Source organism: Orbicella faveolata, unplaced genomic scaffold (assembly GCF_042242905.1).
Source record: "Orbicella faveolata isolate gen_17 unplaced genomic scaffold, um_ofav_v1 contig_47, whole genome shotgun sequence".
NCBI classification, from domain to species: Eukaryota; Metazoa; Cnidaria; class Anthozoa; order Scleractinia; family Merulinidae; genus Orbicella; species Orbicella faveolata.
Window position 1 is genome coordinate 10479185 of NW_028301577.1, and position 26233 is coordinate 10505417.

The 26233-nt window shown below is 39.7% G+C and overlaps 3 protein-coding genes and 1 long non-coding RNA gene across 7 annotated transcripts; 1 reads left to right on the forward strand and 3 right to left on the reverse strand.

The window, feature by feature from the left end:
• Positions 1-2622: 2622 nt before the first annotated feature.
• On the reverse strand, positions 2623-4137 carry LOC110048423 (heme-binding protein 2-like). The gene has a single exon (XM_020754213.2). It carries the CDS (start codon positions 4000-4002, stop codon positions 3382-3384), a length of 621 nt encoding a protein of 206 aa, XP_020609872.2. The 5' UTR covers positions 4003-4137; the 3' UTR covers positions 2623-3381.
• Positions 4138-6883: 2746 nt separating this feature from the next.
• On the forward strand, positions 6884-16180 carry LOC110048424 (uncharacterized). Of its 4 annotated transcripts, none has more exons than XM_020754215.2 (3): positions 6884-7005; positions 12421-12501; positions 13745-16180. In XM_020754215.2, exons 2-3 carry the CDS (start codon positions 12463-12465, stop codon positions 14207-14209), a joined length of 504 nt encoding a protein of 167 aa, XP_020609874.1. In that variant the 5' UTR covers positions 6884-7005; positions 12421-12462; the 3' UTR covers positions 14210-16180. The 4 variants fall into 4 exon arrangements, with proteins under 4 accessions (XP_020609874.1, XP_089135102.1, XP_020609873.1 ...); XM_089278976.1 differs by lacking the exon at positions 6884-7005 and adding an exon at positions 10802-10933; XM_020754214.2 differs by lacking the exon at positions 6884-7005 and adding an exon at positions 11689-12247.
• Positions 16181-17946: 1766 nt separating this feature from the next.
• Positions 17947-25218, reverse strand: LOC149097092 (uncharacterized). Its single transcript, XR_016204049.1, has 2 exons — positions 24878-25218; positions 17947-18208 (listed from the first exon to the last, which is right to left on the reverse strand). It is a non-coding gene; the product is annotated as an uncharacterized LOC149097092 (long non-coding RNA).
• Positions 21579-23862, reverse strand: LOC149097093 (uncharacterized). The gene is made up of 2 exons (XM_089280312.1): positions 23413-23862; positions 21579-23267 (listed from the first exon to the last, which is right to left on the reverse strand). The coding sequence occupies exon 2, from the start codon at positions 23242-23244 to the stop codon at positions 22795-22797; it is 450 nt and encodes a 149-aa protein (XP_089136438.1). The 5' UTR covers positions 23245-23267; positions 23413-23862; the 3' UTR covers positions 21579-22794.
• Positions 25219-26233: the final 1015 nt, after the last annotated feature.

The window sequence follows — 26233 nt, forward strand, 5'->3', positions numbered from 1 at the left end:
CCGAAATGTCCAAGGAAATTTTCTAGAAAACCCGAAAATTACGAACCGGCCACCATATTGAGCGAAGGCAAGCAATTAAAGACACTTTGTAAACACCGATTTAAAGGATGGAAAGGCAAGAAGAGGTTCGAAAAAGAAGTTAATGGTTTGCCAGGTAAATCTTAAGCTTACCTATGATGTACTCATTCTTGCTTAAGAAAAAATTACAATTTCAATGAAAATATCAAAAGTAAAAATTTGAGTACTAGCTGCCCTGGAATAACCATAGGGGCTAGCGGAGCCAGGCAGCCAGTTAACATCAGCATTAAATAGAAATAAAATACAGGGCAGCGAGAAAACTTGAGCACAAATGCACACGAAGAAAAAAAGAAGAGGAAAAACGCTATTTCTATGCTGTGAAGGAAGTCTAAAATAGTTTAAGTTATATATGAATACAAAACATTAATATAAGAAGAGCACACAATAGCTATGGCAACTAATAACAGCTACTGTATTAAACTATAAAAGAAAGACTTCGAAAGGTGACAGAAATGAACAAAATGTCAATTTACAGGTACTTGGAAAACACAACTGCAACGAAATCGTGCTTAAATTTGTTCAAGTTGCTAAGATTCCTTCTTCAGCGATAAGAGAATTATAATAACAATTAAATCGAATTTGCCTTCTTCGACGTGCCCCGCAATCTGACCAGTTTTTACGCCAAATCACAGGCTGGGACATTCATGGCCTCGATTTTAACAATCTGGTTGCCTGCAATGCTGGTTAATGACTTGACCAGAAGAAGGGGTGGCGAATTGTCTCTCAAATCCCATTAATGTCGCAAATCGTCTTGGAAAGTGCTGAAACAAGAGTCACCATAAGACTCGGTCTCACAATTGAAGAAGTCAAATGTCTCGAGCTCGCTACTCTCGCCTTCTCGCAATGTCTTGCATTTATACCGTTCACCGCTCCTAGAAGACATGCAAAATTCCTAGCTAGCCTCGGCTCCTCTCGCAACCAACACGAGAAGCTTTCCACAGCCTGTCGGAAACGGCTTGAAGATCTTTCCCTTCTATTAAAGAGCTGTCTGATTGCTTTTGCCGTCGCTCTTCTTTCAGCCCGTACTTGAAATCGTTTCCTTCCAATGAATGAACTGTTTCTTGAAGACGCTGAAAACAATCACCTACCGATTTATCTGCCCAGTTGAATGACTGTATCTTAAGGTCATTCCTCACATTTGCATCGCGCATCCTTACTGCGCATAATTTATGGCGTCATTAGCGAGCGCTCGTGCACGCGCATATTGAAAACATGACGGATTTGCCTCGATATTTAGCTGTCAGTTGAAAAATGGCTCTAGTTCACCAACGAGCACGGGCACCCCAATTTTTTTTCCCGTCATTGTAATCAACTAATCATAAGCTTTGCGTGAGAAAAGACTGATGTAATTTCTATTGCGGAAAATTGAATAAATAAGAAAAATAGCAGATACACTGTGGTCTTTTCTATTTTGCAGTTTGGTAACGTCAAGAAACTTGGTTCAAATTCTTAATCAAGGATTTAACTTTCTGTCTGAATCAAACTTAAAATATTTATTTGTGTCCGACACAATGTATTGACTGTAGTTTGATGCGTGTTCTTATGAGTCCTGGCTCACAAAGATTTTACAATTACCAGTGGGAATGCGTTCTTATAATAATGCCAAAATGGGGCGTTTCCAATGCCTCACTGTTCCTTAATGAGCATGGGCACCCCCTTTTTTTATTTTAAAATTGAAGTTATCATATGACAAATATTTAGTGGACAAAGTCTGAACAAAAATATATTGTCACTTTTATTTCAGAGGAATTACCTGAAGCCTGGTTTTCACTAGTGCCGGAGCCGTTGTCGGAGTCATAAGAGAGCTTACGACTTAGTGAAAATCGAAAATCGGAGTCGTAAGCGGAGTCATAAACTCGACGGAATCGGAGTCGGAAGAATCGGAACGTTTCCATTTCTTCCGATTCCGTTTACGAATCCGTCGCTTACGATCCAGTGAAAACTAGATTGTTGGAGTCGGAAGAACCAACCAATCACAAGGCCCGGAATCTAGCATTGTGATTGGTTAATTCGTCGGCTTCTGCTTGCGACTCCGACAATCTAGTTCACGCAATCGTAAGCGACGGAGACATTAGCAGAATCGGTGTTCTGCTTCTGACTCCGTCAGTTTCATTTTCACTAGATCGTATCGCTCTACGCTTCTGATTATGACTCCGACTACAACTCCGTTGCTAGTGAAAACCAGCCTTTAGAGGACGCTAAAGTACTTGAATGACATGCAACCTACCAATAAGAGCGATCGATTTAGTGCTTAATTAACTCTGACTAATCAGGGAGAGCAAAATAAGTGATAGATGAAGACGCTAAACTATATATCAAACACGAGAGACGGTGTTTCATCGGGACATCCAAACACCGAGAAGAGAAGTGAAAATGCGACGCGCAGCGGAGTATTTTTGACGAAATTCGAGGCGTTTGGATAGCCGATGAAACACTCTCTGGAGTGCTTGATATATCTTCTCAATCGAAACAAACACTAAGGAGTAAACGGAGAAGTAAAATCATCAAAATCTATGCTAATTAAGACCGGATATCCAAACCTCCTTCACAGTTGTGATTTTCTTTATTTCATCTTGATGAATTATTAACGAGTTTAAGAAAAGTAGTTCAAAGATGTTTTTCCCAAGAACACTTATGTATTTTTAAGATTGGTGAACTATATCAATCTCGCTCCCAGGGCTTTTCAATCAAAGTTTCCCGCCTCTTCCAACACTCAAGTGAAAGCCCTGGGAAGGAGGCTGGCCGACGTTTAATTTTGTTTTTTGTTTTTTTATTCTTTGCGTGGTCAAATGAACAAAAAAAAATAATAATAATAATTGTTCCTCTGTGTTCTAGCAATAAGATGTAGTACGGAAATCTTATGTTATTCCAGTCAATTCAGATTTTCACTTACATGTATCCTGTCCACAGACCCTCTATTTTGTGTTGAGTTCGTCAAGATCGCAAGTAAAAGGATTCAACGCTGGCAATTTGAAAAAGCCGGCAAACACTAAGGGGGTGGCTCGTAGCAAATAAATAAATAAATAAATAAATAAATAAATAAATAAATAAATAAATAAATAAATAAATGTCTGTGGACAGACCATTTTTCTCTCCATAAGTTTTTGCGTCGCGCTTTAACCAATAATTATTCGATTGTAGCATAGTTATTTCGTTGATGTCCAAAGTTATTTCAAAGGATCAAAATTGGAAAGAAGTACAGCATTTCCTCTTGTGCACGTCTATAAGTGAGAGCCCTAAATTGAAACAAAAATACTTAAACTTGTTTTTGAGTCCAAGTAGTCAATGTTCGGAAAGTCTTCTTCAGTCGTTTGCAACAACAAAGATCACTTCATTTCTCTTCTTCCCAAAATGGAGAAGGTTCTCGTACCTCGCGGTAAAAACCACTTGTTTGTCGTACTTTTTCCCTTCGCTATCCAAAATTCTCTTCAACTTGAAGACTTCTTCCTGCCACTTGTCTTCGTTAGCAAACCCCTCGAAGGTCGACACGTAGGCAAAGTGTTCAGCCACGTCTTGGATGAAAAGACCGCCCTCGCTCGGCGCTGGTGGTCGGTTTACGTTCTCGTAGGGCAGATGAAGAGACGCAACAAACTCGCTTTCTTCCCACTCTCCGTTCTTTCCGTGTTCTACTCGAACTTTAAGCGGACAAGTCAAGTCCATGAACTTCTCCGGGCCATTCTTGCCATTGAAGTAGCGACCGAGGATCTTTTCTCCTTTACTAAGCGCTTTGCTGTGTTCCATATTCTCGAAACGCGCCGAAATCCAAGTGGAATTTTCGTACTGTCGGTACTCGTAATCTCTCGTGAAGTTCATGACGCGAAACTTTGGACCATCCCTCCCTCGATAATACTTAGGTTTTCGAAATGCCTCTATATCCTCTTCGTCCTCCTCGTCTAATTGATCAGTAGAAACAAATATTCCCATCCTAGCAGTTATCTAACCTCGGGCAAGACAAACATTAAAAGATATCTCTCACATGTAATTACATGTAACGATATGCGAGATGAAACCTCAAACACCTTTTGTGGGCTGTATGAATACCTTGCGAATAAATGCAAACTTGGTTCCTAATTATTATTACAATCATCTATAGAAGCTTGAAGGATCTCACAAAAATGTTTTTTGTTTAACATGTTTAATAGTTAATTAAGAAACTTAGAATCCCAAACACGGTTTTAGTCGATCATAGCAACGAAATTGTATCAACCGAAACATGTGGTATTCGTCTTCTTTAATAGGGTCGATCTAATCCAGGTACCGTTTAATTTAGGTTTTTGCTCTTTAGTTTTATAACGAAAAATCCCGAAAACAAATTAGAGTAGCAAAGTTGATCGGATTGAAGCACGAAATCCATTTAAAATAATGATTTAAATAATTGATTTGAGAATTGCAACAATGTCAGGGTAATGTTATCATGACTAAAAATTCGTTAATTACTTTCACTTTTGTTACATGTGGGCGGAAAAGAAATGGAAATAGAAATCATTTTCCGTTTCCTTTATGCGCTCAGTTTTGATCATTTATGAAAGACGGAATTAGTGCATTATAAATACGGATCATTATTCGCTTAGGAAATAATCCAAAGAATTCATTCCAAGTCTACCATGCTGTAGTCCTCACCGCCTTACTCTACGGCTGCGAAACCTGGACTGCGTACAGACGGCATGAGAAGCTGATCAACCACTTTCATCTGCGGTGCCTCCGAAGCAGGCAGACCTTCCCAGTGCCATCACCGTCATGCGCAAGGCCCAGCTGAGATGGGCAGGCCACGTCTCCCGCATGCCAGATGACCGCATTCCAAAGCAGCTCCTCTACGGGGAACTCTGCTTTGGCAAGTGCTCAGTTGGAGGGCAGCGAAAGCGCTACAAGGACAGTCTAAAAGTCTCCCTAAAAGACTTCAACATCAGCACTGAGTCCTGGGAGTCTCTTGCCTCCGACAGACCCTCCTGGCGCTAGCTCATCGCCAAAGGAGCCCACGCAGCAGAGGAACGCAGGTCCCGTCAAGCCGAGGAGAAGCGAGCAGTACGCAAGGAAAGAGCCGCCAGCACTAACAGCAAAGCCCCTACCCACTTCTGCCCTACCTGTGGGAGAGGCTTCCTTGCCCGGATTGGTTTCATCAGCCACCTCCGGACACACCGTAGAAATTTATTTACAAACTAGATGTCTTTGGTCATCTTCGACTACGAAGGACGAACAACAATCCAAAGAAAATTGGAAGAATTGTAATTGCTCGATACCCTCTCAGTCGCTCGCGCATTTTTAATACCATGTTCCATTTCAGTAGTTTAAAATAGAACTATCTAAAAAGAATTTTCAACAAAACAGCGCTTAATATGCGGAACCTAACTGATTTAAAGCAAAACGTAATCGTGAGTAACAAAAATGGAAGACTGGATAATGTTCCAGGTCCAACCTCGTCCCCACCTTCAAGGGAAGGCCGTGGGGACGAGCTCGTCCCAGGTCAACCATTCGGGCTCCGTCCACACTACGCGGGAGGAATTTGAAAACGGAGGTTTCACTCTGAAAAAACGCATCAAATGTTTTACGTTCACACTACGGCTGAGAAATTTAAAAACGCATCAATCAGCGGTCATTTTGAATTTGTGTTTGAAGAAAACTCGGTCAGGGAAACCATACGATCATCGTGGCGACATCGTTTTCGAAAAGCTCCGTTTTCAAAATGTTTTCCGTCCACATGATAGCGAAAAGCCGACGTTTTCAAACTCCTCCGGTTTGAAGAGCGTTTGCAAAAAAGCTCCGTTTTCATGACGGATTAGTGTGGACAGTAGGCCTACCCGTGGTAATAAACCAGCTTTTTCAAATTTCCCCGGCGCGTCGGTGTGGACGCTGTTTCACTAGTATCAATGAAAAAATATTTTGTCTTTCAATAGGGAGGGAATGGTCTATATCAGAAATCGCTCCCATCCATTTACTTTTTGGAATTTCACGCTGCCTTCTTAATACTTCATATCCTGAAGGAAAATGAGTGCGGCAAGTTTCTCTTAGCTTGAAATTTTGTTCGCGGAAGGCGAAAGTTCCTTTGTCGTTTCCGTAACAACTTTTGAAGGCATCGTTTGAAGCAGATTTTAAACCATCTCCTTTCAAACTCAACACTAGAACTAAAGTTTGGACATTTTTATGATATTCATTTTCCGTCAACTGGGTTCATTTAGGATTTTTAATGCCACAAGTACATCAAAAGCGATTTTTCCTCGTATCGCACGTGCGGCCTCTACCACTTGCTACCCAGCCACGTGCCCTTACAGTTCTCCATACCAGTTGCTTTCTCGGCCACGTGCTCATACTGTTCCACCTCTAGCTTCCGTCCACGTGCCCATCCAGTTTTGTTAGTTGGGCCTACCACTTGCTCCACAGGCTAGGTGCCCATTCAAGTTTGTCCAAAACTGCACGATTACGTTTTAAGAGGCGGACAGACAGCTAAAGTTTTCTCCCCATTTTATAATAATATTAGGTATGGTCAAAAGGAACGATATTACAGTTTGCGTGGAATCGTGAACAATTTAGCTACCACAATCTTCTATGTTTCTCAAGCTGATCGTTACCAATACATCTCAATTTTCCCCACCCATACAAAAATTTCCTGTTTGCCTTGGTAAAATCCCGGCTATTTAGCCTCTTTTCGATAACGTAGTACTCGAATGTGTTGTCGCTTCATCTCAATTTGGGGGAAATTTTGCTCATTGTTGAAACCACAAAAGTGAGCACAACTGCGACATGCGTGCTCAACCCACGTGCTCAAACCACGTGCAGTGTACCGTACACGTGCGGGTGGCTCGTGTAAATATATGGATAAACAACCAGACATTACCAGGGGCTGTTACATTCATTTAATAGTATAATACTTTCCTCAGTAGTTTGGCAGAGTGGTGAAATAAGACTGAACAAGGTCTTGGAAACGTTTTCTAGGTGAGTGTGGCGACAATTAGAAGTTCAGGAAAAATTGTTCCTCACAGGTGATTCTGCTATTCGTTCACTGCTGCTATATTATTGGCCTTTAATCTTAGCGCATTCGCCAGTATTCATTAACTTCTCGTTTGATGTAAAATGAATATTTTTTAGGCGAGGTAAGAGCAGTGCTGTGTCAGTGGATATCGCGATATTTCATACCAGATCTGCCTTTTTTGTTTCAACCTGACTATGCCGGTTTTCGCCAGACCAGGGCTTTACGTTGATCATATTTGAGTGGTACGCCGGCCAGCATACTGACTTTCTCGATCAACTGGAACCGGTAATCAGTGAGCACTTGCTAGTTAGAATCTCTTGAACCAGAGTCAAAGTATTCACTATCTAGAAACAGGTGAACTGGTTGCATGCTCAACTCAACAGCTTGTTTAACTTTTTGTTAAACAAACTTTGAGAATAACTGAGTGACGCGACAATTTTCAAGTCGGTGAATTGAAAATATTCTGTTTACGATGACTTCTCCAACCATGATCTATTTTTAGAACATTTCCAAGCTCAAAACGCGGGTTTTTTTTAAGTTATTACTTTCATCAATGAATTCTACTTATACATCTTTCAACAGACAATGGCCGTCTTTGTACTAAAGACGCATTATCCGTCTGGACGAACTTGGCCAAGCATTTGTAGTTCGTCATGCGTCTTTAGTATAGAGACGGGCACAAGACGTATTATGTATCTAGACGAACTATGCTTAATAATAATAGGTATTTCTATAGCGCCGATCTGTTTTAAGCGCTTAATTTACAAAAGCAAAAGAGCTAAAAAGAAAAGTTCTACGAGATAAAAGTACAGTGTACAATGATAAAAATACAATAAATTAAGAATTTTTTCTAGCTAAAAATAATAATTTTTAAAAAGATGTCTTTAGTTTACGTTGAAAAAGACTTGGATTATCGCATGAACGTACTCCATTGGGTAGTTTGTTTCAAAGTTCTGGAGCTGAGACGGATAAAGTTCTTGATCCAGGTCTTTAGGTTAAAGTTAACAGGGTTAAGACGAAGTGTGGATGATGAGCGGAGTGTTCTAGACGATATAAAGTATCGAGTTATCAGTTCTTGAAAGTAAGGCCCTCGTAGTGCGTCGTTCAAGACGCGCGATGAAGGATAGTTCGTCTTGACGCATAGTGCGTCTCGTGCCCGTCTTTATTCTAGAGACACATAACCAGACGAACTACAAATGTAGGAACAAGGTGTCCAATAACACACTGTCCAATAGAAAACAGGTGCCCAATAACCAACTGTCCAATAGTAACAAGTGTCCAATAACAAAGTGTCCAATAACCAACTGCCCAATAGGAACAAGGCATCCAAAAACAAACTGTCCAATAGAAAACAAGTGCCCAATAACAAACTGTGCAATGGTAACAAGGTATCCAATAACAAACTGTCCAATAGGAACAAGGTGTCCAATAACAAACTGTCCAATAGTAACAAGGTATCCAGTAACAAACTGTTCAATAGGAACAAGGTGTCCAATAACAAACTGTCCAATAGGAACAAGGTGTCCAATAACAAATTGTTCAATAGCAACAAGGTGTCCAATAACAAACTGTCCAGTAGGAACAAGTGTCCAATAACAAATAGTTCAATAGTGACAAGGTGTCCAATAACAAGCTGTCCAATAGGAACAAGGTGTCTAATAACCAATTGTCCAATAGCAACAAGTGTCCAATAACAAATTGTTCAATAGCAACAAGTGTCCAATAACAAACTGCCTAATAGAAACAAGTGTCCGGTAACAAAGTGTCCAATAGGAACAAAGTGTCCAATAACAAACTGTCCAATAGTAACAAGGTGTTCAATAACAAACTGTCCAATAGGAACAAGGTATCCAATAACAAACTGTCTAATAGTAACAAGGTGTCCAATAACAAACTGTCCAATAGTAACAAGGTGTCCAATAACAAACTGTCCAATAGGAGCAAAGTATCCGATAACAAACTATCCAATAGTAACAAGTGTCCAATAACAAACTGTCTAATAGTAACAAGGTGTCCAATAACAAACTGTCCAATAGGAGCAAAGTATCCGATAACAAACTATCCAATAGTAACAAGTGTCCAATAACAAACTGTCCAATAGTAACAAGGTGTCCAATAACAAACTGTCCAATAGGAGCAAAGTATCCGATAACAAACTATCCAATAGTAACAAGTGTCCAATAACAAACTGTCTAATAGTAACAAGGTGTCCAATAACAAACTGTCCAATAGTAACAAGTGCCCAATAACAAACTGTCCAATAGTAACAAGGTGTCCAATCCCAAACTGTCCAATAGTAACAAGGTGTCCAATAACAAACTGCTCAACCGGAACAAGTGTCCAATAACAAACTGTCCAATAGGAACAAGTGTCCAATCACAAAATGGATCCTCCTTGTGACAGAATACCCCTCGTAGCTGATCCCAAAACCTTTCATTCAAAAATGACTCTTACGCTCAGTGACCTATGTCCTTTCTTCGAATTTTGTTGTAGTTATGATTAATTGGTGACAGGAGTTGGTATCGTCTGTAATCAGGGCATACTCGTAATTAAACAAATCATGCTCATGCTTCCGATAGCAGTCCGATTTTGTCAATCAGTCGCATTCAAATGTTCTTTTAATGCTTCCACGAACACTCCCGTGAGTTTGTCGTATTTTTCACAGCTAGATCATCGGCTGTTTTTCTTTATTTCATGCTTCGTCTCGGCGGGGTTACTCCCCAATTTTGTTTATGATAGATATGATACATGATTGATATACCAACAACCTCGTCAAGACTTAGGTCTGTAAGCTTTTTCATACCTGCGTTATTCGGAGAAGTATTTTACCCAAATTTAAAGGGCTTTGTCTGGAGACGCCTTCCCGCGGGGGAGGGGCGGGGGGGTGCATATGTTGGTGTCCCTCGGAGAGTGCACCAATATGGCGGCCGTAAAGTAGCAGAAACAGCTGTCACGGAGTTTTGCCATTAAAACGAGACGTTTATACTCGAGGTCTCCTACACGTTGAAATCAATATTTCATAGAACGCAAGGACCGATCAGTTAGCAAAACCTTACAAAATAAGTCATCTTTTGATCAACGTGACAGCTCTCGGGCCGAGGTCGCCATTTTAATGTCACGCAACGCAAAATCTTGGAACTTCAAACGTACCTTACTAATACAAAACGAAGTACCCTGGCGAGCTAAAGCTTTGAAAACGTCAAGTTCTTAGAGAGTCTTTTATCTGATTGAACTAACACCTCAGAAGGATGGGTAATTTTTATTTCGGAATATGAGGATGTCACATGAAAACCGCAATATCATTTCGTTTTCCCTGTGCGTAACACATAGTTCCCGTTATTTTGTTCTTTATAACTGGCTCTAAGGAAACACAAAGCAAACAAAAATAAATGCAAGGGGTATGGAACATGTAAAGTTTTAGTCTTATTTTGGCCCTCTCGCCGTTACGCAACATAGCGTTGCGTGACGGAGCATTACCGGTAATCGACCGTCGATAATCAAATGTGACTTTTCTGTCTTCATGTCAAGCGCACGTGCGGCAACAACAACAAGTTTGGGACATACAACAGTGTTTTCTTCGCATTATATGAATGATCACCCACACAAATCGTGATTACAATTCATGCCAGAGGAAAAACAAATCGTTTTATTTCTTTTCTTCTTTCTATTTTAAATTAAATTTCAGTAGCGGCCAAATTTGTATTGCACGTGCAGCCTTCTTAATTACCGCTCTCTTCACGTGCTCCAGCGACTCGCGTGCAGATAAAATTGCTTACCAGACATCGCTGAGTCGATTCGAAAAAGATAAAACTTACGGAAGAGACGTTTGTTCGCAAGCAAGCTGCCTTTTAAGAGTCAAACTTTCCTTGAGTTCGTAGTTACTATCTGAAGGTAAGTTTAAGTAAAACGAGGTCGACAGTTGAAAATTTAGTTTGATCGGCGAGCCGCAGCGCAGTGTAATCAGGTGTAAGTGATATTCAATTTGACAGACATCGCCACGAGGTTGAGCGTACGGAATCAACTTTTCGCTGGTGAAAGATCCGTTGAACTTCATGGATTTTTATAATCTCAATTAACGAAATTTAGACTTGAGAAATGATGCACAAGCGGAAATCGAGAGAGGAGAAAACGGTTATAGGGACGAAAATACTGGAAAATATAACCAAGTGAATTAATTTTATTTGATGTAGCAAGTCGACGATCAATGGACACTGTCTGAATCATTTCGGGAACTGTGCTTGTAGTCGTTTGAAGCAGGCAAGGACTTGTTTTCTATGGAGATATTAACTCTTGTGGGAAAGAGGGAAAATAAATAATACTGGATGATTTATTTGCAAAAATATTGTGATTTCAGGTTTATAAGGAAGCAATCAACACCGAGTAGGGAGCCAGAGTACTAGAGTAATACGTAACATTATCATCAGCCGTTTTTTTTTTTTTTTTGTTAATTTTCTTTCTTTCTTTCCTACCTTTGGGGGAGTTGGGGAATTGAAATTCGGTCCTTTTTTTGTGCGGAGGTCGAAAAAATACTCGGTTCTTTTGTGTTCCTCAATTACTGTATCGGGTACCATCCCGAAACCCGCAACGAACCCTTCCGGTCACCCTCCCTGGCATAGAGCGTCATGTATGTTCACGTTTTGTTTCCAAGTCGCGTGAGTGAATTTAATATGGCCGCTCGTGATGTCGAAAAATCGTTCAAAATAACTCGTCAGATCACTTAGGTTATACACACGACGTGTCAAACTGCTGAAAATTATTCTCATCCGCCAGAAAATACGAAAAAATTCATTTGGAAATGGTTCGAACCAACCAGACTAACACGGAAAATCCATTCGGTGTTGGTGATGTGCACTCACGTTTGTCACGGTCCATGGTCACGTTTCTGCGCCGCTCGCATGTGATGAAGACTACTGAGAAAGACTGAAAACGGTTACGTAACGCACTACTGAAGCGGTTTTAATTGTTGACATCAGCTCGCCATCTTTGTCGAGGGTTTGTGAAAGGCTTTTTTTTCGCTATTACTTTGGACAGAAAAACATCGGCACGGCTTGAACAAACACCGTAACAAGTTAACAATAGCAGAGTTCGAAAATTCGAGAGTTGATCTTACATAGTAAACCTGAGTAAAGTGCGTGTAATAGCTGTCCGTCCTGTTGACTTCAGCCATGGACTAAGTTATCCTCAAAACATAGGATAAAACGACATGTATGGTTATCTTTCTGTTTAGTTAACATTGCCACAATATGACTAACAGTGAGGACTGTGTTGTTGTTGACTATGCGTAGTATTTTCGTGCCTTTTCAAACGAAAATCAGTGTTCAGTGGGCAAACGGATTCAAAGAGTTTTCACTTAATTTGGCGCTTTACTATATTTACAGGTTTTAAATCCCCGAGTGCTTGGCTGTAGAGTGTGACTTTACATGGCGGAAGACTTTGAAGATAATAGAAACCAGTTTCAGGTCAGTTCAACCAAAAGGCATTTTATTGCGTGCCTACTGATTGAAGGCTAAAGCTGGGAGCAGGGTCTCTCTAACTTAACCTTCGTTAAGGCGTCGTTTTTAGAAAGGGAGAAAAGGAAAACAATTCAGCGAGGGAGGGTACGATTGCAGGGTTACAGCTAACAGGATGTCTGAAACCATTTACCAAACCCAGCTTGACCAACCTGTAACCTCACCTCTCTCCCGAGCAAATGGCCTGGTAACATCCCTCATTAGTATCACCCAGCTAGTGGACTAATGCAAATCCTGCATTTTAATTGGCTATGCTACTAGAAGACTATTAGTAATAGTCCTCGACTAGCGAAATTGGCGCAATCGAACATGACGCTTTCTTTCGTTTTATTCCCAAATAAATATTTCTTCAACTTGCATTATATTTGCTAACTTTATTATTGCCTTTTCTGTCTGACTAGTTGGGTGATACTAAAACAATTAGACCCTTCACCCTCAAGGGCCACGAGTCTAATAATTGTTAATTAGTAGAATTCTACAAGTATACTCATTCAAATGCTGTACTCTGATTGGCTGAGCCATTACACACTATCAGCCATTAGTGTGCAGTAGCTTGGTTTGGTCCAAAAAATTACAACATTTCCTCGTTTCTCCGAAGTTTTGAAAGGACAATTAGAAACAAATGGATAATGAAATAGCTGAGAAGACTAAAATTAAAAAGCTTGAAATTGTTGACAGAAACTGATAAGCGCACATACACAACTGCAAATGTCAAATTGACAATTCAGTCCGTGTAAATTCTCTAAAGCGTGAAGTTTAATACTAAGATCAGAAATAATTAGTGTCATGTTCCACAACCGATGGAACTGGATTATTGTAATGAACGGATACGACACACGAATCAAATCTGGAAGTCCGCCATGCTGCTTTAATAATCAACTTCCCAACTTACATTGTGCGCTTAAGTATATTATGTATGATGCACCGAAATGTACCTTACAAACACTACAATTAGAATCGTCATTTGCAGGAAAATTCAGTTTGAATTCTACGAAAACAATTAGATAATTTGCTTGTATATTTTCTTTGGGCTATTTTCTAAACACCCAATAAAGTGTCCTTGTAGGTTCATGTAGGAGTTCCCTTCCTGGGGAGATAATGGTCATGTGTTGTCTTCATGGATAATCATCATAACAGCACTATTAAGGTAAAACTTCATGTATCTGAACTACTTTTTTGTCATTAAACAAAGGGTGATGTAATTGTTCCAAGACCCACACCATCTGGTCTTCATAAGACTTCTCACATTGTAAACAACAGTTCACATCCACTTGCTGACTCGAAAAGCCAGCAAAGAAGCAACCATTTTGGTATGCCACCATCAACGTCTAAAGATTCAACAATCAAGGCAAAAACCAGCAATAACCATCGCCATCACAACCACAGTATAAAACGACATTACAGCAAAGGAAAGGTTAAGAAGGATAATGGCAGTGAGGGTCGCTTCAGTCGCACTGCAACTGTTCTCCGTCAAGCAGGTCTAATGAAACTTACACTTCAGATTGCACAGTTAATCAAAACTAATGAAGATCTTCAAAAAGAAATTGATGAACTGCAGAAAGAAGCTGTTCAATTTAGTGAAAATTTAAAAAGCCAGCTGCAGCAGAAACTACAAGAAAATGGCAGCATAAGTGAACTACAAGACAAAGAGAAATAACATCTTCCCTTTCTGTATTGGAGCATTTTATGTAATAATTTTATAACAAAAACCAAAGTCATTTTTAACTTTGCGGACTGGAGCTAATGATCAAACTGGAATTTTAATTTATTGTACATGTTTTGGAAATGTTGGTTATTTTGTTTTCAGGAATCTAAGAATTTGTGAATATTGTATAGAAGACTTACAGATTGCTTAGGCTAGGAGGTGTGTGGTGGTTGTCAGTGTTTACTTTGAGGATTTAAATAATTATTAATCCACTGTTGGCCGGGACTCAGAGGTTGTTGCTTTTCAGGATATTGCCATGCTTTTATAACGAAGCTGTTGATTTGTTTTGAGGATGATAATGAAAATGGGAATGGCAGTGACAGCAACAGTGGTAATGATAATGATAGTGATAGTGATAATAATAATAATAATAATAATAATAATAATAATAACAATGATAGTGATAAGTTATTAATGATAATGATAATGATAATGATAATTAATGATAATGATAGTGATTGTGATAGTGATAGTGATAATAGTTTTGTTTCATTTCTTCTTTATCATGACCAATCAGAGGACATGGCTTTATTGGCTCTGTTTTCTCACACTCAAGACTAGACAGATAATGACCAGTTTTAGTTGATCATCACAGTGATAACGGCGTAGCAGTAGTTCAAATTGCAATGTTTAAAACGTTTTTGTGATCATGTCAGGGCTCAAAATACCAGCTAGTCAACAGACAATTTCCAAACAATATTGATCTGGCCAATTTTTTGTTTGTGGGCTATTTTGACCAGGAGCCTGTAACTAATAAAGAGGATAAACACATAACAGTCACAGAATGGTAAACTTGTGGCCCTCCATTTAATTACAAAGTTGTAGTAAGTGTAACTGGTTTAATAAACTGTATGGAATTTCAGTTGACAAAATGACCAGAAAAGTAAACTAAATTTGAGTAAACAACACACAGCATATATACATTCTAAGAGAAGAAGATCTGTTTTCAACTTCAGGGTCACAATTGAATGGCACATAATTTTTGGAAACTATGGAAGAGTAGTCCAAAATAATTGAATCCTAGCAATTTAAAGATCAAAGGGCTCTTAGAGCCAGCTCATTCATGTAATGACTAATTTGCATTATGCTCTTTGGTTATCCATATTTCTCATGGGGATTGGAAATCCAGTCCCCTCTGTGGGGGGAATAGGCATTATCTGGGGTCACATGCATTGTTGATCCATTCTCATGAACACCAAAACCTGAGATATCACTTTGAACTAATTGCCACTGGCAGAAACTTGGGAAGATTAAAGGGCAGGTTTTGGCACTAGGAGCTGTGAGATGGATTGGGTAACCAATATGAGCTATGATTGGTCGATGGTTGTCTTTGAAAACCATTGATCAATCATAACTCGCATTTTGTATCTGAACCAACCCAGTAACAGTAAAAGTAAAGTCTGCATGCAAGTCAAGTGGCCTATCAGGCCAGAGCTAATATCCCAGTTTCTTTAGCATGAAGTGACTAAGAGTGTTTCTACTTCCTCCCGAATGGGATGCATGTCCATCGTAGGGTTACCCCCAGCACTAAGTTCACAGGTGCCAATTCATACACCTGGGTGGAGGGAGGCACTGTGAGAGTTAAGTGTCATGTCATGCTTTAATATTCATGTTTTTAAGTAGCTATAAGGCAAGAAATAAGGCTAGCAACGCAATTACAAGGTACAAGCTCTTAGAACATGAAGGTGCAAGATATTAAAAGCTCCTTAATTTCAGTCTCTAGAAAACTGTGCAAAAATAAAATGCCAGTTTATGCTGGTGTGGAAGCACAAGTCAACGTTAATTTGATCATGCCTTTTGAGTGAAAATTTACAATTGCATACTTTTTAATTTAACCAACCTGCAACTCTGTTTTGTTCTGTACAAGCCATGTGTATTATCTATGAAAAGAATAAATACTTAAGTTGCGAGATAGTGTGAAAAGATTTGCAGTTTAGTGTATTGTTGACAAGCTCTCCACTTATGATAATTAATGATGGTATTTAGTTAAACGATATCTTCAAACCTTCCAAGCTATAGTGGGGTCTGATGCCAACTTCTCTCGCTTCTGTTGAGGCTTCACTCAGAGCTCGTCCAAAAACATGGACAGGGTTGGTTAATTTTCTATTTTTAAGTGGTAACAATAAGATTACGAGCTCGAGATTGAATTCTATCGCGTGTATAGTTGACGAGGTCACAGCCCTCAGAGTCAACTATCACGCATAGATAACGATACCGAATCTTGACTGAATCTACTAGTCGTTCAAAACTTCATCTAAATCCTTTTCACAGACACTTTGAAAGGCAAAGAAGGGGGCGCCATTTTGTTAAACACGGCTCACCGCGGCTACCCACTATTTTCAACAGAACAGACTGAATTGATAGCTAGTAACAAAGCCATGTTAAAGAGGACAGCATTCGTGATAGAACGCGTTAGATATACAAATAACCATTACAGGCAACACTATGGTTTTGAGGTTCAAGTCGTTTCTAAACCAGCGCAGCGGGTCAGAGGAGCCAGGCCACTCGAATGCAGATGATGTTGCCCCAGCAGTTTAACATGTAATGTAAGATAAGGAAGTCTCCAGCTGTAGAAGATGAGAGGAAGAATTCTTATTAATAAATAGTGTTAATGCCAAAGGAACATGCCCAGAGTCATGCGTCTAGATTTACAATTTCATATAACTAACTGCTATAAAATACTAATTACAAACTATTTACAAATATATGAATAACAATTAAATTAAATTGAAAAAGCATCTGTTCACAAAACAGCGTTTATGACGTTCAGTTCTGACATGTGGCAGGATGTAAGGGTGTCCCTTTTTCCTAAAGCTTCTTGATCTCTGGAGTGGAAGCAGTTCATGAAAGGGATGAGTACTATCAGTAGTTATCTTAAAGCCTATCTTTGATTCTAATTACATCAGTTATGGGTGTATATTTGCTGGTATGACCATAACGTAGAGCCCGCTTGCAAAACGTATTAATTTGGGAGAGATATTATTTACTATAGTGGGCGCAAGCCCTCACCTCAATCGCATAGGTCAAAAGTGACATTATAAGGCTGTCAAACAGCAGTGTAAGTTCTTGTAGCGAGTAGCCGTAGTATTTACAAACTCTAAGGATGTACAGTCTAGAACTCGCTTTGCTACGCATATTTTCGAATTGAGTGTCCCAATTACATGGATCTTCATTGACTGTAACTTCTAACAGCTTTAGTTCACTCTTCCCACTGAGCCATTCCATCCGTGGACTCTGGGAGGGGCATCCTGGTTTTACCCTTAACAACCATGTCAAAGGTCTTTTTGATGTTCAGCTTGATCAGGTTATCGTCAGCCCAACGTTTGATGTTTGCTACTTCCTGATGTGATGAATTATTCAGTTGTTAATGTATGGGTTAATGTCATACGACACTATCTCTTCGCACAGAACGCGATGGGAGACTGAGTCAAAAGCCTTACTAAAATCAAATGAAAAGGTCCTGACAAAATCCGCATCCCTGAAGGGGAAAGCGTAGAACTCGATCCTAAAAGTACAAGTAGCCGACAATAAGGGTTTTTTTTTTTTGCGGAGTGGGGCTGGAGAAGGAGGTTACAAATTGGTTAGAAAAAGCGGTGTGCTTTGATTCTTAACCATGTTTTGCGACTTAGATCGGCAAGCAAATCTAAGGAGCTTAAGCAAACCACGAAGTCAACGGCAACGAGAACGTCACCAAACAAAAGGTTTATTGACCAAAACAATGTCTGCACGTGCGTTATAAATCTTCGTACATCTCGTATTATATATTCGTCCTCGACAAAACAACAACGTGAAATGACCAAGAGGCGTTACATCTTAAGTTTGAATAGGGAATTAAGACCGCTTGGCGTACTGAATAATTCTAGATAATTGCGAGATTCAAAGATAAAATATATATAAATTTTTTTCAGACGTCCGACCTGTGCCCAACAACTGTCACATCAAAAGCAAAACCTGAAATCAAAAATAAGACTATCTCATCAAAAATAATTAGTCAGTTAAAATCAAAATAAATAGCTCACATCAATAACAAATGGCTTATAACAATGGACTACTCGGCTGTTGTTTATGTGGGCGATGCCCTGGGGGCGATGTTGTTTTGGTGTGGCCTCCCAGTCCTTTCCATTCAAGTACAAATCTGCCACTCACGTTTCCGATGCACGTGTACACGTGATGCAGGGTTGCATTCACGTGCCGAGACGTGCGATAAGTCAGAGTGAACTTCATCGACCCACACAGTCGTGTGATAGAAGTGAAAGTTTATAGGCTGCAGGAAAATATCGTTCAAAGTCAACTTTCGTTACAGGCTTGGAAACGCACAAAAGGATTTCGTCATCTACAAACAGAGAATACAAAGCGAATTCAGAACGTCCGGGAGCGAATATGTGTGAAATTCTGCTTCCTAGTGGGACCACACTCAACAACAGTCCATCGAAAGCGAGCAAGAGTGTCGATGTTTCTTCGGACTGTGGCAAACAAAAGTCCTCTACTTCTGAAGAACTGCCGATCGAGAACTATGGAGTAAAAGGTACGAAACGTTATCCTGAATCATCATCTCGATCTCGTAGTCATCATCATCGGCATCATCACTCAAAATCGCTCAAAAAGAAAGACACTGTATTGCCATCGAATGTGGACAGATATCAGAGAACTGCCGCGGTGCTGCGCTGCTCAGGACTACTTAAAATCTCGCAGAGTATTTCCCAGCTCTTGCGGAACAATGAAACGCTACAAACCGAGATCGATGAGCTTCAACAAATTACGAGAGAGCACAGCAAGCAGTTACGGAAACAGATGCGAGAGAAGCTTGAAAAAGAAAGCAAAGCGAGCGGTGCTTGTAACGAGGAAGGCCAAAGACTACTAACTCTTCTCTCCCAAGTTTTACTTTGATAACCGGAGTAAAACAATTCTGGATTTTTGACGCTTTCGGACGTCGAAATTGTTATTTTCAGTGAATGCAATTCATCACGTTTTACTAAGTGATTTCCTTAACTGCATTCAGGTCACAGGTCCGCAACGCGTCCAAAAGCTAATTATGGCTTTAGTACATTATCAGGAAGCGGGCGCGAAAAGACTGTCCGCCGTGGCAGAGGATTGTGAGAACAGAGAGAGCTAGCCATTGTCTCAATAAACATAGCAACTTTGTTCCTACACACCAATAAGTTTGAATGAACTAGTAGGATTTGGACAGTAAGGCATATATACTGTATACAATTTTATAAGTACACCTGGTGACAAAACTCTGTTTCACAGGATCATCTAAATAATTTTTGGAGCTGTCAGTCAGTCTCAGATGGAGTGTTTGAGTGTAATGGAGGAGGCATAGTTTAGGACACAATCAGTCAGGTTATTTTTCTAAAATTAAAACGCTTTGTAGTCATCTTTTGTATTCTGTGGTTCTTGACTTGATAGTATAAGGGAGCTTAAGAAAGCCACGACGACGACGGCAACGAGAACGTCACCAAACCAAAGGTTTAATGAGCAAAACAATAGCTGTGCACCTGCGTTAAAAATCTTTGTACAATTCTTTGCCGTCCTCTGCAAGATAACAACGTGAAATGACCAAGTTCTGCGTCGCCTACTGAACGTGGACGACGACGGCTAATTTTGCGTATTTCCATTTGGAATCGAATGCTCGCATTACGTATTACATACCGAACAGATCTAGACAATCGCGAATTTCGCTTGTAAAATATAAATTCATTTTTTAGTAGGCGGCGTCGTCGTCGTCGTTGCTCAAGCTCCCTAATAATAATATTTGCATACACCGGAATCTGACAAGCTTTTTCGGTTGAATATTCACTCTTTTCCTCCACTTCACTGTTGCACTTAGGAAACGATGTAGGAAACATCCGGAAACATTCGATCATTAGGGAACTCAAACCGAAAAGATCACTTTCGCTAAGTAAAAAGGCCAAAAATAGGCCAAATATGAACGTATTTGTGCTATTTTGGTCTTTGGGCAGTTCCAGACCCTCGCGGGTACTCCCACATAATGTGTGATCTCACGTGTGTTTGTTGAATGGAAACAGCGCCGCACGTGAAATGAAACTTCTTTGACGTCACGAAATTGAATAGCAAATTTTCTGGTTTTGAAGAAAGCAAAACAAAAATTTTCAGCTGCAGGCACTTTAAATACCTCTAGACAAAACCAAAAAGTGAATGCCAAAGCTTTCTTGCGTGGCCGACGAGGACGACAGAAAGTACACAGTTTCGGCGTATCGTCTGCTAAATGAACTCTTAACGCGAGAGGATACATCTAGAAGACTTTTTGGATTTTAAAGAAGCGAGTGAAAATGCTCCCCGAGGTCTGCGTCTACATGGTAAACGTAAGAGTTCTCTGAGACTAAGATCAAGCAAAACAAATCACACGGCGAGAGCTGATGACCGATTTCACAGAACCTTCGCGAACCTTCGTTCCACTCGGGCTTGCTAGAAATTTTCACTCAAACCTTAAAACTCTTGGAGGAAAACTTCAGACTCCAGAAAGAAATCGACTAACTTGCACAGGTGACGATCACTTATAGCAAAAAGCTACAAGTCAATACAAGATTAGAAGAACTGCAAACCAGACGTTAAAACTTAGCAGGTAGCCTTGGGGGCAAATACATGTAATCGATTTATACAATGTATTAATTCCCATGCCAGTCACTCTTCTCAAAACGTTTCCAGTTTATTCATTACAGTTCAGACATGTTTACACTTCCACTTTAGAGAGATCTTCATTAAAAATATCACATCTCGGGCATCTTGACCTTCCAAGATAAAAGACCTTCAAAATGACTGCAGTTTGACAGTAAGTTTATTTTTAATAAGATAACTTTCAGAACCTTTTAGAGTTGAAGAGTTTATAGTAGACATAGTAGAAGACGTCAATAAATTACCGAGTTGCCAACAGAAGCACGTCTTTTAAATGTAATTACTGATGACTATGCATTTGATTTTAGATTTTTAGGATGTTTCATCAAAATACATAAATTTCTTGAATCACCTGCTCAAACCTGTCTGACAAAGTTCTTATTGCAAAAGCTCTAGATATGCCAGCTGATAAATGTCCATGTTTAGTTCAAATGGGCAAAACAAGTAAATGAGCTAACGGGGCGATCGCCGTATCGCGTGAATTACATGCCAACTAGACTATCCAGAATGGGTCTGCAAGCACTGTGTAAAAGCTCCTGTTGGTATCAGTGTTTTCTTCAGCTGGCCCTTTATTTGTGTCAAGGCGGGTACAAGGGTAGAGCGGAGGAGGGGCTTAGGAGTGGGTGGGTGGGCTTTACAAAGACATCTCAAGTTAGCTAGTGCACATTAAATAGATGCAAGCATGTAGGGTATACTGATTTCATTTTAATAGCACATCTCCACAAAAAAATAACGTGATCAGAGAATGTCCCTAAAATTAATGCACATTTCAATTGGTCTGCTTTTAGACTTTCCCTTCTTTGCTTACAGTCAAAATTAAGAACACAAATATTCCTTTTACATAAGCATGCATATTAACTGAATAAGACAAACATCCAGACAGATATCTAGTATAGATGTTACTTTTCAAAAGCCTTCCATCAGGCAATTAAGAATTCTGTATCCATTTGTTTCAGATAAATTGTAAGGGTATGCGATTTAACAATATTAAAGAGTCTGAGTTTGAGATGAGTGAATGTGGTCAATAAGATGCAGCTAGGTTGACCACTGCTCACCAAAAACAATAAAAACCAACTCTGGAAAAAAAAATTACTGCAGAGGACAAATCAGAGAGGACATAGCTTCAAATTTGTCCTTCTCGGCAGGCAGCCATACACAGAGAAATGTCTGCTGATTCTTAAAACATGCACCTTGAATCAGTTCCGAGAGCTTGTTTTACAAAACATCCACCAGAGGACATGGAGACTTGAGCATTGTTCTTATTATCAAAGTACCCATGGGAAGGGTACTCTCCAATAGGCCAATTCTGATATATTAAAATTCTAACTTGGCTCCGAGGCTTAGCAGAATAAAACAAAAGAAATTAATTATTCATCCCTCATCCTCAATGCGATTTCTTTTGTTTTATTCCCCTAAGCCTTGGAGGCAAGTTAGAATTTTAATATAGCGGAATTGGCCTATTTTAAACATTACTATACTGTCTGTGACCTTGGGGTAAGGCCCAATAATTATACAAACTACAAGTACAATTTCCTACAACTGATGATAACTAGTATTGTCAGGGGCTCTGTTTTGTACCTTATCACAGGTCGAGAAATCAAATGGTCTGCGTCTGTGGTGGGGTGGGAGGGGTAGGGCAATAATCACAGGGGGAAGGAAGGGGAAGATGCCCCCTCCTCATTTTACCTCTGAATACCCTCTTTCTACCATCCAGTTTAAACATGGGCACAGGCTAAGGTTGGGGGGGGAGGGGGGGGGGGAGAAATTTCCTTAACCTGCAAAATCAGGCTCAAGATTGATCAGTACACTTCTATGATCAACATAAAATTGCTACAGAATTCTGGTAAGAAACATCCACACTAACGATGCTTTCCACTTCCAGAACTACTCTCGCTGGCTCCTCATTCCTTGGGCATGGCTGTACTTTGTTCTTGTCCCTTGAATTTTTGCTCAGTTAAACGCCTATTGAATTCAACGGTCTCCTCTTGTAGCTTGTTTATTTCCTTCTGAAGCAAATCACTGTCCCGAACTAGCTGGAAGATACCAGTGGAGATTTCAAAGAGGCCCGAACATTGCAGCGCTAGGACCGTTCTATTAAAGCGGTCCAGTTTCGCAAAGCTTTCAGTTCCTTTTCTTTTCAAGCAATGTAAATTCCTGTCGCGATGGCGCCGAAGGTAAACGTGGCTGGACCTAAACTTAGTTTCTTCTGATTCTTTGCATTTCCTTTTGTGCTGCTCTGGGGCGCCAGGTGGGGAATCTCCATTAATGTTGAGCGAGTCACCTTTCTGTAGCCACTCGCTACTTTTCGAATTTCCATTCACAGCCGCTTCATTCATGACATGGCAAGCCATGATAACATTAACATATCACCCAGCTGAAATTATAGTAACAGTAAAAATATGATTCATAATCAACGTTCACTGCCTATAAATATGTATCGCGATTATATTCTTGAGCTTGAATTGTGCTCCACATACCCGAGGAATTGAACATGATTGAAAGAAAGAAGAAAAACTCACTTCAAAATCTTGCTTTCTTCTGCCTGCGTTTCAGTTCTCTTCTGGTAAACATCGTGAATGATCCGATCAAAACACATCGATCGTCTGCACGAGATAACGTGAAAATGTTTTGTCGTGCGCGTGTGGCACGTGCCCATGTTACAAAATCGTCTTGAAGATCTTTGGTCAGCGGTTAGTACAGTGACCCAAGGCAATCTCAAGGTGGCCGAACACAGTTTTCAAGTGCCTGTGTGCCTAATTCACCATTACTTTTAACCTATTTATGCTTTAACGCCCGTTTTTTGCAAGAGTCAAGGTTAACCACAAAAGGGTTTATTCTCGCATTTTGGCTGAGGTGTGTACTGTTGCCATGGCAACAGGGCTGGTTAAAAACAAGGCTCAAAAAATGTTTTTGGTTTATTTTAAAAAAAATCCAGTCGTTAGATTTTTTTCATCATTTGCCCACTACGAATTGACATTACATCCCTTCGATCTGTCAACACTGTTCTAATAAAATTTTGACATAGAAGATTTTCGTAATTCGCCGTAAATCGTTTTCACTGCCTGTTCTGTATTATTAAAAATTCCCTATATCAAAATTCAAATTTTTTGTGATAAATCATTCACGTGGCCTCTGAACTATTTTTTTTGCCAAATTTCTCGAAATTCTAACAACTGGATTGTTAGAAAATGGCAAGTTTCTGCAAAAGCAATCGGTCTCAATTTTTCGAGCAACTGCGCATGCGATGCATTTAACAAAGAAAAAGCTGAGAATTGCTGGGTTCTTTGCATCGTTACCTTTTCTAATATATCTCTGTGATAAAAGAATAAAGCCATCAATACACTGCGTTTAAATATAGAGAAAAATAGCACAGATAATGCGGGTGTTGAGTAAATGAAATGATCGCTGGATCGCTCTGTTGACGGCATATTTGTTTTTTGCAATCCTTGTGCGCGCGCTGAATTTGAACAATTACTGGAAATAAGCACGGTGGCGATCATTGTACTGTCTGGGGTTGATTTTAATGACAAATGAGTCCGCGCAACTTGTGCTGTGTGGCTACTGTGCTGCTCAAAGCCTTTGTTTTGCTTTTACAAGCACGTATTTCAGTGATTTTCCTTTTCTATAAGAGATAAAAAGTGGCTCCTTAAATATATTTCTGAGTATTTGTATTTAAAAGTGCCATTTGTGCGTGATTATGCTTTCCAAATTTTGGTATTGACGGTTGAGTGAAATTGCCCGAAATTGTAGTAGTTCGTTCTGCAATTTTCGATTTCTGTTTTAGAGCTTCTTTCTGTCTTTATATTTAACTTCTCGGAGGGTCTTTTCTACCATTTGCTCCGGGTAGCCTTTCGAGATCAGGCGTGTATTGAAATTTTCAATATTCTCTTCAATGTAAGTTTCACAATAAACCTCACGCAAGCAAAAGGGAGTTTATCGGTAAATTGCACCACTTATTTCACGGTTATTCAAACAAAAACTTACATTTTCCATGTATCAACATTGCCAAAATCCATTTGCGATAAAACAACGGCGAAAAAGCGTTGATCTGTCCCCAAAACCATGTTTTTGGGCGTCGAAACAACTTTTCGCCATACTTTTCCTTCTAGAGACTTGCTGTGTTTGCCCCCTAACGATTCCAGAGTTCTTTGCGCAAACACGGGTATCCGATTACTGGCAACTCATTCGTTGTATTTCTCATACATATATAAACCTCGGGACTTGCGACTCAGACCACAGGCAGACCACTCTATGTGTTCCGTAAGACAAGACAGTCTCCGGTCAAAAGTAATTTCCTAAAAAGACCCTTCAGACGGCCCAGGAAGGCCAAGAAACACCATACGTGAGTCGATTAACGTTTCATTTAACTTTATTGGGATATTCAGACCGAGATGTAATTTAGATATGCAATTTTCAGAGTTCTGTTCATAACCCTCATAGATTCTGTTCCTTTAATATAAACAATTTTTAACCACGAACACATAGAGTGGCCTGTCTGCGTGTGCTCAGACATGTCTGAGACAACGACGTGCTCGCGAATTTAAATAATTTAGTTGAACTGGGTAAATAAAAAGTCGAAATTTGGAAAAATTCTTGAATTGGAGAAGCCTAAGTAAAATAGGCCAATTCCGATATATTAAAATTGTAACTTGGCTCCGAGGTTTAGGGGGATAAAACAAAACAGATTAATTATTCATCCCTCATCCTCGATGCCATTTCTTTCGTTTTATTCCCCTAAGTCTCGAAGCCAAGTTAGAATTTTAATATATCGGAATTGGCCTATTGGCTCATAGCTTAACTGCTTGGAACTTAATTGCAGTGTCTAAAATGTACGAAACGTCGTATTGTAGCAAGGGCATTGCGTTGTTGTAGTCATGGGATTGTGTAACAGAAGGAAAGCCTGTCTGGCATTTATGAATAATATTAAAATATTCTAATTTTGTAACTGTTTTGATAAGTCTCGAATAGCAAGCATTAAGCGAGAATAACTGGTACTAACCTGTCATGACAACAGACCATCGCTTCTTGCAGCAGTCAGTTTCTCAACCGGTCATAGCTTCAAAAATTGTAAAATTTTTATTTCAACTCGAAAAACCTTAAGGCTCCTTCGACGTACACAAAATTTCTCCGCCAAAGTTTGTATACAGTTCACTGTCAATTCGATTTGTCTAGATCTACAGATCGTATCAGATCGCACGTATTCAGAAAACGCTCATCCATCATTAATTAATTACTCCAGTTTATTTACATTTCTTTTTTGGATAACAGCTGCCAAATAAGCGTTACAATAATTGTCTCTTGACTTTTAAAAAAAGCCTAATTTATCTACTGCCTTAGGTG